Source organism: Chrysoperla carnea, chromosome 4 (assembly GCF_905475395.1).
Source record: "Chrysoperla carnea chromosome 4, inChrCarn1.1, whole genome shotgun sequence".
Lineage (NCBI taxonomy): Eukaryota > Metazoa > Arthropoda > Insecta > Neuroptera > Chrysopidae > Chrysoperla > Chrysoperla carnea.
Genome location: NC_058340.1, coordinates 31,908,411 through 31,921,889, shown reverse-complemented (window position 1 = coordinate 31,921,889; position 13,479 = coordinate 31,908,411). Strand labels below are relative to the sequence as shown.

The window sequence follows — 13,479 nt, the reverse complement described above, 5'->3', positions numbered from 1 at the left end:
TATTTCCGTTTTTTAAGCAATTTTTAGAACTGCACAAATTGTACATTTTAACATAAAAAATTTTAAAATTATGCTATTACAGTGTTAAAAAGATATCTGTTTCGACTATTTTTATTGAGAGTTGCAACAAATTTCCGTTGGTTGCGTAGTCATGGTAGAGACAATCAATTCGATAATTTTGGCGTTAAAGGTTGCACAATTTTTGAAGAACTGCACGTCTCAAAAGTTTTTTTAATATTTGCGACGATGATTGTGAACATTTATCGACCTTGAATGTCGTCGATTTCTTTAACGAATACGGAATCAGAAATAAACTTTATCTCGCAACTTTATCGACCTTGAATGTCGTCCCCGAGAGCATTATTATAAATGATTAGAGTTTCCGAAGTACTAAGATGTTGGATACTTCAGCTTTATCTTCAATTTTAACAGAAAATTCACTCACAAATCACCATGGCATCATTCTAGCGTAAAAATATTTCAATATTACTTACCTTTATATTATTTTACATTGTAAATATTTCTCAAGTTTACATTGCAAATAATATGTAAGTATACCAATTTCTTTCGAAGAAATTTCAATATATAAGTAATATTTAAAATAGGTAGGTATTTAATTACAAAAAGTAATGAATTAATTATAAATAAATGAATTTTTTTCTTGTATAAACATATAAATTAGTATAATTTTCAATAAAAATTTGTAATTAATATTATGTGTTCTGCAAAATTTTTTGATTTATACCTATCATCGTGTTCAACTCAGATAGTGAAAGTGAAGTATATTTGATACATTATATTTATGTATTAATATTGCAAAATTATACAGTAGAATCTCGATAAGTTAAAGTCCAAGGGAAACACAAAATATTTTAAGTTATAGAGGTTTTAAGTTATCAAGTGTCTATGTTAGGTAAAGGTTAATATAGAGGTATGTACATGTTTCTATGTACCCTAGTTAATATAGAGGTATGTACATGTTTCTATATTATGTAGTTACTGAGGGCCTATACAGAGATTATTTATTTAAGCTATAGAGGTTGCGTAATTTAAGTTATAGAGGTTTTGGGCTCTGATGGGAAGGGAACAGTATTTTTTGAAGTAACAGAGGTTTTTATGTTACCGAGGTTTAAGTTATCGAGATTCTACTGTATTTGAACCTGGCTTAGTAATAGACCATATGAATTTAATTGATAATCATGAAGATTTCATAAATATACACGTATCTACTTATTCAATTTAAATATTTTACGTTTTTTAATTTATTTATTTTATAAGTTTTATTTTAACCTTGAGAAAAGTTCAAGGTACCCTTAATTTTCACAATTAATAAATTTGTATTTAGTCGTCTCAAATCAACCAGAAAGTCTTATAGTCATCTATGTAGCATTTCAGAACGTTTTAGCAATGCTAGTTCCCAAACAATACTTAAAAACAGAAAATAAATTTAAGAAAATTTTCAATAAAAACATTCGTCAATTTCAAAATGGGAGCAAAAATATGGTTTAAAAAAGTCGATATGGAATTATTACCATGAATATAAAAGTCGATATGAATTATCTTTTCGTATGGTTAAAAATCAATTTATATTTCTAATGAAATAATCGAAAATATTAAATATCTATCTAGATTTATAATTCAGTAGGTAAATAAGTAAAAATCTTTCTCGCCATATGCTTTTTATATAAAACATATAAAAAGCTTCCTATCTTCATTTTAATGATCTAAAATTATATGCGCAAAAGTGTATAGCATAGTACCAAAACTTCCGAAATTCATAGTAAAAAAATTCCGAATTCGGCTTTAGAATTTCTCTAATACATAAGGTTTTCGAAATATGTTTACTAGCTCGGTTATATTCGAAATTCCGTATCACCATTATGTAATTATTTTCTCATATAGAAATTGGAAGTTTTCCTATTCTTTTAAAACCTTATTGAATATTTTCGAAATTCCTTTTTGCTCTTTGATAAAAACTTAGATATAATTGATTAATTCCATTTATATATTATTACCTATTTATTCTATATCAAAAAATTCAAAAATTCCAAATTCCTTGAAAGTTTTTGGAAAAATTCAAAATGGTTTTTGATGGTATTTTCTGATAGCGTGAAATTTTTTGTGAGAAAAAATTATTCACCGCTGAAACATAACTTCGAATTTAGGGAGAAGATAAGTTTTTTCCATATTTGCGCTCTTATTCGTATTCAGGGCATCAAAAACCTTTCAAAAAGTAAGCACATGCTTCTGTAACAAAATTTATGTTGACCAGTGATATTAGGGCAGTTGAGCCTTAATTATGAATTATTCTTTTTTCTTCCAAATTGATTACGATCAATATTTCAAAGGTTTTTTTTTGGATAAACGATTTACAGGAGGGCAAAATGATTTAATAAATAGGTCTAACATATATGTTCACGATCTAATTTTCATTGACCGTGATTGGATCATTGATTTGAAGTTCCGCTTATTCTCAATCAAAGAATTCAATTAACTAGCAGCATTAAACTTATATAACCCAGTGATTTTAAAGTAGGTATTTGATTATACAAGCTAGTACCACATCACAATGGCCCAAATCCCCATATTTATAATGAAGTAAATAATAAAATATAAACCCAATAATTACTATAAAACATTTTTTCACATACAGTAAATAACACAATATAATTTTTAAGTGTCATATAATAATAATGTATTATATAATATCTATATAAAAAAAACAGTATGTGTCAACCAGTGGTACGTGAACAACTTACTTGTCACCATTTATTAAAATTTTTCAACGATTAATTTAAGAAAGAAAAAAAAATGTTTGATAATCACTGTTGAATTTTTTTTTTCCTACAATGACAATGCAATTATTGTTTATTATATCAGATATTTATATTGTGCGTTCACCATAAAATAATTTTCTTGTTTATAAACATATCACGTATATATTGTACAGAACGTTTCAAAAATATTGAAGGTGAAAATTGTCCCTTCTGATCGTTCTCTTGGATAGATAACTGGATATCATATCACCTAAAAACTAGATCTAATCTTTGAAACGATGTAAGTAGGTAAGTGAAGCAATAACACTTTTTTATACCATGTATATATGTAATATACATAGTATATTAAGTTTAGTCTCAAGTTTGTAACGCTTTAAAATGTTGATACTAATAACAAAATTTTGGCATAGGTGTTCATAAAATCACCTAATTAGTCCATTTTCGGCTGTCCGTCCTCCTGTGTACACGATAACTCAAAAACGAAAAAACGAAAAAAGATATCAAGCTAATTTTTTTACAGCGTACTCAGGACGTAAAAATTGAGGTCGAGTTCGTAAATGAGCAACATAGGTCAAGTGAATCTTGGGTCCATAGGACTCATTTTGTAAACCGTTAGAGATAGAAGAAAAGTTTAAATGTAGAAAATGTTCCTTATAATAAATTTTTTCGTAATCATCACTGTTTACCCGTGAGGGTGAAAATTATGTGCAAATTCTATAGTATGTAATATATGGGAATATCAGTTATGTATGTGTGACATGAATGTATGTGTAATGTGATAAGAGTCATCAACACTGTCTATACATGGTATTTCAACAATTAACTCAGTCAATTGTTTGATTTCACTTGTTTTTCTACTAAAATCAAATTACAGAGGTCAACTTTTAAAAAAACGAAGCATGTTATCAAGGTTTAAAAGAGACTAATGGATTTTCATACAAAGCAACGCAAAAGGCAGCTCAAATGATCTAGTGACTGCTAGCTAGAAAATTTTATCTAGAGATTTATTCTTCCTAAACAAAGACAATAAATTTTTCGAAACATTTTATCGATATTCGAACAGTCTTAAGTGGTCTTTTATCATACTTAAAACTTTCTTAATAAGTGTAAGAACTTAAAGAGCATATATTTATAGTAAGATCAACAATATCTTAGAACTAGAGTGAATAGAACCTTCAATATTTTACAAACACTGTGTTTTATATGGAACACCTATGTCATATTTTCTTAAAAGTAGATATTATTATTTTAAGTTATGTAATCAAATTATATTTATTAAAAGTACATATATATTGGAAATTAATTATAGATATTTAAAAAAATAATTTTTAATATTTCATAATGAACAATTAAAAAAATTTCATATTTCACAGTTTTAACTATTTTGTGTGGTAAGATTTTATTGGTAATAACAATTCCGTTTATTTGAAATTTGTTTTTATTTTCAACTGCTCGATTTAAGTAATAGCAATTCTAATTATTTGCAATTTATGTTCATTTTTAATTAATCGATTTAAGTAATAGCATTTCCAAATATTTAATTTATTAAATATGCATAATTAAACCGCTTCTAATTATAATTTTCTAAGAAAATATTTCTTTAAAAATACTTTTAATAAAAGTGTTATCGAATTTCAATACATTTGTTATGACATCTTTCATTGATAGGAATCACAATCCAAAACAGCTTCCGTTTGAAGAGAAAACAATTAACGAATTAACATTTTATAATGACTTAACGGTTTCTATATTAACGTGGACTATCGCAAATGAAATAGACATTTCTATCAAATCCATTATAATAATTAAAAAGTCTTTTTAGTGAAATTTCAAAAAAAGGAAACTTAAATCGAAGTCGGATTAGTTAACAGACATTTTAAGCAAAGTTCACACTAAAAATTCAGAGATCCATTTAGAAAAGTGATAGTCGAAGTACCATCCAAAATCATTTAAATTTCCAGATGGGGATATTTCGAAAATTACCCTCTTCTTCAGTTTTTAAATATACTTAATTTTTCAGATATTCTGAAGTCGCAAAAGATCGAAAAAACTATCCTATCTGGTCGAAATTCGAGGACACTCTATGAAAAAATAAAATGGTGGGAGCGCTAGGGAAAAATTTAACGAACAAATATATAAACTTTTTAAGGAGATCCTCGCAAAATAGTAAAGCATAAAAAACTATTTCAAAATTTGCAAATCCTTTCTACGTTGGTAGTAAAAGATAGGTTTTCGCAACTTCTAATGAATTAATTAGTTTTGAAAACTTTAATTTTTACATGTAAGTAAATGGGAATCTGTGCAAATGTGCATTCGAATAAGAATTTCATACAAATAATACCATAGAAAAATTATATTTTTATTTGATATGATTAAAACAATAACAAGCTTTTGATGAAATCTATAAAAAAAAAAGGTAAGTTCCGAACGCATTATGGAGATATTTGATATTTTTGTTGTTTGATATCCAATAATGTGTTACTCTCTGCTCTCAAAAAATAATGTATTACTTGACAACGCCGCTTGTGCAGTTAGCCGGCACATGAGTAACAGCGATTTTTAAAGTTTTTTTAAGTCAAGCTTTTATTTAACAAAATGGATTATAAAGTAAAGAATACTTTTATTTAACAGCTTGAAATATTACCACTTTTTTCATTTCATACATAAACAAGTGAAAACAAACAATTGACTGAGTTAATTTATGAAATACACTGGATACGCTATAAAAATTTCAGCTTGATATTTTTTCGTTTTTGATTTATCGTGCTGACAGACAGACGGGTAGACCGACAACCGGAAAGAGACCATGTGGCGATTTTATGAATACATATACCAAAATTTGGGACTAACAATGGAATAGCTTGACATATATTTCATATCTACAGGGTATAAAAAAACTGTGTAAAAAATTAATTCTCAATGTTTCACATTTTAAATATTTTTTGTTTACTTTTCTATTTCGATTTAATAAATGCTTAGATACTTTTAAAAAAATTTCGTCGAAATTTATAAATTAGTAGCATAATAATCAGTCGTTAATGATACTCTTTTTATCAAAAACATAAACCACCCAAAACATTATTTTTTAACCATAACTAACAATACTTCGATTCTTAAAACTTTAAGAATTTTAGTGATTTGATAATAATTCTTGATAGATATTTATGATTGACAGATTTATTAATTACCTATGCAAAGTAATTAGTAAATTACTTTTACCTACATTCTAACAAAATTTTCTCCAAGTAAAATAATAAAAATATATATACGTCTGTAAAACTATATGATTATTTTATTATGAGATTAATAAAAACATAAAGATCTTTTTAAAAATTTCTAAAAAAAGAATAATTTAAAAAAAAAAAAAAAAAAAAAAACTACTTACAAAGGCAGGCGTATCAGTTGGCTTCGCTAATAATTTAAAATCACCGTTTGTAAAACCAGCACCATAATAATGTTCCCAAACACTTGGTTTATCACTATGTGATATTTCCCGAACACTTCGTAACCCGGCACCATCACAATTATCAATTAATTTAAATTTCGTATCAATCCTTTGAGCACCTCTACACAGTGTACCATAAATCATTGCGTTACGTACCCCATTCGATATACTCGATAAGTTTTTATGCACAAACACAGGTGGTGGATTTTGTGGTGAGGACGCGTCAAGATTTTTATTTTTGAAAATTTGTGACACATCACTGAAACCACTACTTGCTGACGACACTCCTGATGGTTCATGATAAACTTCTTCCTCGCGAATAATACGATCCCAATCGGATAAAGGACTATCACTGGAATTATGTGATAATGCTCGCGATACGGTACGTAATTTATCGCCGCTGCTGATAATATGTGATAAATTTCGTATGTCGTTTTCGGTTTGTAGCACTTCTAAAGTTTGAGATATTTTTGTATTTAAACCTTTCAACACATCTTCGGGTCTTTGTTCATTTTTTCCTTCCACCACTTCAGTTAAAGTTTTCGATAATTCCCTGAGTAAATCTCGTGCGCATGCTCGACGCGTATCACTATGATTCGCGTTCACACTATGCGATTGTAATTGTGTTACATAATTGTTTAAACTAGAATAAATATTTAACGAATCGTCTGAGTCACTACTGTTATTACCGCGTACTCCAGGCCATACTGGACGCGGTATAGAAAAATCCACTTTACCTTCTGGTATCGTTGTCAATATAAATCCAGTAGATGAGCTCACTGATCCTAAGTATTTGGATTTTTGTCGTGGATCAATCGGTGATTTCGAATTCGATCGTGTCGGATAGTCTTCCAATTTTTCGATATCCGTTGGACGACTATAAATTGGATCAACATCACTGTGACTACTATCTGAACGTGAATTCAGTTGGCTGACATAGCCAGATGATTTTCCAGCAGATGGAGGTGATTCGGAGCCACGCCGATGATGATGTTGTAGATTATTGCGTCCTGAAGTTATGGTCGGTTTATCTGCCTCATATTTTGGACACTCCAAACATGTACCGCCCGTTTCATCCAAGTATAATGGGTTTAGTCTAAAAGTTCCAGTATTATCCATTATTAAAAATTTTTATTTAAACAAATAAAACAAAGTGTTTTTTTTTTAACTAAAACAAAAAATTTTTCATTATTTTATTCTTATCGAATTTACCATTGTGTTTCGAAATTAGACTCGCCCACAAAGTGATACTTTAGAATAGATGAAAATAAAAATTTTCTTACGATTAATTGATACAATGAATTTACTCTTGCAAAAAACGTGAAAAAAGTCGAACGGTTCACCGGTGTAACATGTAAGAACAAAAATATGGATAGTACTAGCCTGAAGAAAGGGCGAATACATCCATTTATGTGAATATGGGTGTACCCACGTTTCCTGGACAGATTAAGTTATATTTCTTAGCTGTTTGTTATATGTTACATTTCTTAGATTAACCAGTTTTAACTTTCATCTTCACGTCCCTACCCCCTATTCGATTGGACCAGTCATCCGAAGTCGCTTCTCGATCACGACGATTATACAGGGTAGGCCAATTTGATCTATTATGACTAATAGGTCGTTTTGTCGTTAATCAATCAAAAAATTACTTAAATTAAACTTGCAGGGTTTGATGGGGGACATCATATTCTGACATCAGATTGGGCCTAGCTCGCTGAGTTGCTTTAGTAGCCAATTTAGATCCTGAAAAAATAGAGATAGAATAACATTTAAAATTAGAAAGTTGATTACCATAAAAAACTAACATTTATTATTTAAAACATGTTTTCGAAAACCGTTAGCTTTCGGAGGGAATGCGACTTAAAAATATGTTATTATTGCATTTAATTGAAAGAAAATGTCCCATTTTTATTTAAAAAAAATTAGACAAAAGTTATCAAAGACAATAAAGGACATTCATCTCTGTTAATAATTTTAGATAAAGACCGGATAAATTTTCAAAATCATTTCTAGATCAAGATTTGTAGGTCAAATGACCTTAAAACAAGATTTTTAGGACAGGCGAATGTCCTCTATTACCCTTGACATCTTTTGGATCGAATTTTTATATAGTAAGCGATAGTAAGCGTGTTTTCTTTCGATTAAATGCAATAATGACATATTTTTACTTCGCATTTCTTCAGAAAGCTAACAATTTTCGAAAAAATCTGTTTTTTTTATGAGGATCAACTTTCTAATTAAAAGCGTTATTGTATCTCTTACCTTTTGGAATCTAAATTGACCATATTAAAGCCACTCGAAGACTTGGGTCCAATCTGATGTAAAATGTTCACTGCCCAGTGGTAAAACCCCATATGGGCATTAAAGCAATCTAGAGAAGAAGGTTAAAAACCTGATGTCGCAACATGATGTCTCCCATCTAACTCTGCAACTTTTCTTTAAATTATTTTTTAATTGGTTAAGTATAAAATGAGCTATTAGCCATAATAGATTAAAATGGTCCACCTTGTATATTACTCGATAAGAACTATTTTAATTATTTCGAATTGTAAACGAATATTGTTAGCGGCACAACACTCTAACTTGGGTAACTCCTAACACAAATATTTTAATTTTTCTCACTTCCCACATTTAATTTACTCTCCTTTTTTAATGAAAACTCACGTAAATAAAACAAAATTTTCCAAAACACTATGGACGAGCCCAATTTTATTTAAAAATGATAAATCCTACTTTCTCAACATATGAATATTATTTATTAATTTCAATTCGATGCAGATTTCAACTGTGTTTAAAACAAAATGGGTGTAAATAAATGGTAATCAGATTTTGATGTTCAAACGTGTAAAAGTCAAATAAGGAATTGAAACAAAACATTTTTTATTAATAATAATATAAAAATTAACATTACTAATCAAAAACAAAATAGATTGTGTAATCGAATCACAAAAATATTCAAACATAATAATATTCTGTTTGTTTGTTTTTATTGTTTTTGTAATAGGAGTTGTTAAGGATGTACGAGCGCCAGGGCAATGTTAGATAAAAGGCTTGATTTTTTTATATTTATAGTTTGAGTAAGTCTAAATCAATCCTGAAAATTTTAGAGGGGGGGTTGGGGTTGCCTGATTACTTAAATAAATAAATGACTTCAAAAGGAGGCATATTTAACAGTGATCTTATGGGAAAACGGTATGGTCTTATGGATGATATGTTTTCATAGATTTCTCCAAAACTAGTCCATAGAAATTTTTTAAAAAAATTTTTAAGTTGACACTTAAATAAATAATTTAAAACATAACTATTAAAGGATGTATGAGCACGGAAGTGGGGACAAAAATTTAAAAAAATATATATTTTCAATTTTGATGGTTAATTATGTTTATATAATAACAATATATGACGAAAAGTTTAATTAAAGCAGATATCGAAAAATTTTATGCTTATTTTTCGTCTACATTCATGAAGTTATAACAAAATTCATAATGAAAGTTGAAAATTACATTTACAACTTATTACAAAAAATTTCAACCACAAGTCTAAACTTGCCTTGACGCTCGTACTACCTTAAGTTTGTCTCTTGTTATATTTTTTTAAAATCATAAACGTGCTGATTTTATTAAAATATATTTTAATTAAAATGACTCATTTGTTACAACTATATTGATAGAAATATTATTAAAGCATCACTCAACATTACTAGTATTCTGATATTACTTCCATATATGTCTATATTTGTGTGAGAAGATTAATTACCGGAGTGAGGTTCGGTAACAGGACGTAAGCGGTCGTTTTGTATACATTTTTAAGAAAAAAAGAACGAGGGTGGGTTTCAACAATTATTCTTATAAGATCGGAACATATTTGCCTGTATAAACAAAAAAATCGAATTTTTTTACTTTACATGACGTCATCAGAATTCACAAAAATTTAATTTTGCTCTAAACAATTTTATCCAAATTTGATTAAACAAGTATGTAATCCTAGTAAATTTGGATCATACTTTTCAAATTTGCGATCAAAATTAACCTAGCTCTAATAGGTTCCAAAAATGTGGAGTCCTGGTCCCGGAATTAAGCACGTAAGTGATACCTAGCGAAAAATTGACATCACAGATTAAAAAAATGATCCAAAATTAGTGTATTTCAAAAAAAATTCCAATAAAATCGAATCAAATTTGCCTGTGTTATAAAAAAAATCGAATTTTTTAACTTTATGACGTTATCAGAATCCAAAAAATTTAATTTTGCTCTATCACATCCAAATTTTAACCTATTTTGATAAACCAAGTATGTAATCCTACTAAATTTGCGGCATTCTTTTCAAATTTGTGATCAAAATTAACCTAGCTCTAATAGGTTTCGATAATGTGGAGTCCTGGTCCCGGAATTAAGCACGTAAGTGATACCGCGAAAAATTGACATCACAGATTAAAAGAATGACCCAAAATTAGTGGGTTTCAAATAATTTCAATAAAATCTTTAAATATATGTCTTTATGTACATTTGTTACATGCGCCAGTTTAATTTTGGAATTATTTACAAAATTTGTTTACTTGTTGTTATTATTATCATTTTTTCTGTTTTTGATTTTCAGTGAGAAATGAGAATATACTAGTTTTGTGAGTATCTAATCTAAAATATAATTTTATTTATTTATGTTTTGTTAAAGAATTATTTAGTTCAAAGTCATTTCCTATTTAAATGAGTAAATAAAAATTGATAATTAGATATACACGACGCTATCGAGCTAAAAATCGTAAACAATATGAATTTATAACTACGAGTACTCAATTTTTCTAGGAATTTTCATGGCCATTCAAAAGTTTGCCATTACGAGAGCACAAGTAAATACCCCATAAATATTTTAAACAAGTTGAAATACACAAAATTTGTTGACTGCGTTACTTAAATTTTCATATATTTCTTAAATTTTCAAATTTATTCACAAATGATTTCTAATCCCTAAAAAACTGAATACATATCTATCATGAATAAACTAATTAACAAAAAATAACTCCAAAATTTTAATAAAAACACGCACAATGAATTTATTAAAAAATTTACTTTAAAAAATACTAATAATGACTTAATTTAGTCCAGCAGATGGAACATACTGCTTTTGCTTATAACACTGGTTATTGGTTACAAAAGTTCATTGTGGAAAAATGTATCTTTTCAAGCAATTGTTTTGCACCAACTTATGCAGATTTCTTCACAAATTTGTTTTAGGCAAAGGCTTGGCAGAATTACTGTCGCAGCCTGAATTTTTTAACCAGAAGTATGTTATAGACAAGCATATAAATAAAAAGATCAAACATGAATTCCATTTATCGATTTGACATTAAAGCTTAAGTAGTTTACAATTAAAGCTTCGTTAAATATCGATTTCAATTTTTAAGAATTTCTCTAACTTCTCTACGAATATTAGAAAAAATTTAATTTTTATAATAAGCAGAGTTGCAGTAAATAAAGTTTATTATAATTCATCATCACACCATTTTTTCCATTAACGGAAAAATTTACGTTTAGTGTGCTCTAAAAGAAAAAATTCAAACTTTATTTTTTAGAACTTTGAAAATATATTTACTAGTTAATATTAAGCTTACTAAAAAAACCTTCTGATAATAAATTATAGTTAATTTTATTTCCTACAACTTTGCATATTGTTAAAATTTCCTAAAATACATTGAAGAATTATTAAAATTTAAAACGATAATTATCGAGACCTTAATCGTTAACGATGCATCGAAAAACATCAGAGAGCTTTTCGTTTTAGAATTTCGTAAAGAGTTCATATTTTCTGTTTGATTCGGTGATGTGTATAGAAACAAATTTATATCTGCGCCTAAACTAATTTGATAAATTGCAAAAAATTGTATATTTAAATCTACCTACAAAAGTAGGTATAATTTGTTAAAAATTTTATAATTTAATAAGTGACTATTTATAAACATGACATCAATTATATCAATAATGTAAATAATATAAAATATAATAATATTACTTTCTTTTATTACAAAAAAAAAAAATATTGTTTAAAAAAATTTCACCAAATAACCAAGCTACTCAATGCAATGCCTATATATACAGTTTTAATAAGCATATAACCTTCAATAATACGCAACAGCCAGCCATAGCCACTTAAATTATAATAACATTGAAAGCTTTAAGCAATAAGTATTTCTTTTTAAAATGTAATAAAGAATTCGAAATGATTTACTGTACAATAAAATTAATTCTTCAACTGTGTTTTGGATTTGGAAAATACGCAATATAAGATTCGATAATATTTAAAAGTTGAATCGAAAATATACCCTGATTCTAAACTGATTAAGATACGATATAAAATAAAAAGAAAATTCGGAGGACACAACAAATTAGTTCTGTATACGTTCTGTCTATACCAGCCGAAAAAATTTTAAATATTCATCTCAAAATCTAATCATTGCAAATCAAAAGTTTGAATTATCCTGAAAAATTAATTTATTTGTACTCATTTTTGGTATTAATTCGTTTTTTAATTATGTTATTTTCTTCCCCTATGAAATGCAGTGTGATTGAAGAAAGTGCGTGTGCTGTCTACTCACCCCACAGAAGAAAGTGCAACCCTTGGAAGCAGCACTGACCTTGATACAGCATAAATATCGTTCGAACTGTTTCTTCGACCATGTAATGTTGTATTCAAAGCAGCTAATGGATCATCAGTTATTCGGGAATTTGTTGATACGCTACCATCATCTCCAAATGCTAATCCCCTCAAGGGATTTAACCATCTTAACATTTTCTTGTGCAAAAATTTGTTTTTCCAAAATCGTGTTTTGATTTAACATTAGAATTTTTTTCGATTATTTACCAAGTATTATCTGTAATGAAGAAAAAAAATTTAGAATGATTTTTCCTTTTAAGAATGTTTTTTATTAACCTTATGGAAAATGATTTCCCGCAAGAAAGTAAAGGTTTCCAATAAAAATAAGTTAAATGAAGCGAATATGTGGTTAATTTGTATTCTCTACATAGCATGTACAAAGAATTCTTCCGGTGGCAAAGAGTTATTCACGATACTAAAATTAATCGTTATTAGATGACTCATACATTGATTAAATCATATTGATTGCCGATTAAAACATAAAATATTATATTTGAAACTTTAAATAATTTTGATAAAATTTTTTGATTAAGTTGTAATTTATATACAATATATATTTTGTTATGGTCGAATAATTTTTAAAAATATAAGCGATTTTTGTTTTAGTTT

At 27.8% G+C, this 13,479-nt stretch overlaps 1 protein-coding gene across 3 annotated transcripts in view; it reads right to left on the bottom strand.

Annotated features, from left to right (window-relative positions):
• The window catches only part of LOC123298161, a 111,262-nt gene that overhangs the window by 87,824 nt on the left and 9,959 nt on the right, over positions 1-13,479 (bottom strand). The window contains exons 2-3 of one of the 3 annotated variants that reach the window (XM_044880081.1): positions 12,851-13,087; positions 6,163-7,318 (exon numbers count right to left, since the gene is read on the bottom strand). In XM_044880081.1, the coding sequence (XP_044736016.1) occupies positions 6,163-7,318; positions 12,851-13,005 (1,311 nt within the window). In that variant the 5' untranslated portion in view covers positions 13,006-13,087. Of the gene's footprint in view, positions 1-6,162; positions 7,391-8,955; positions 9,074-12,811; positions 13,088-13,479 lie in introns of those variants that run through there. The other 2 variants (XM_044880080.1, XM_044880082.1) reach the window with 2 other exon arrangements.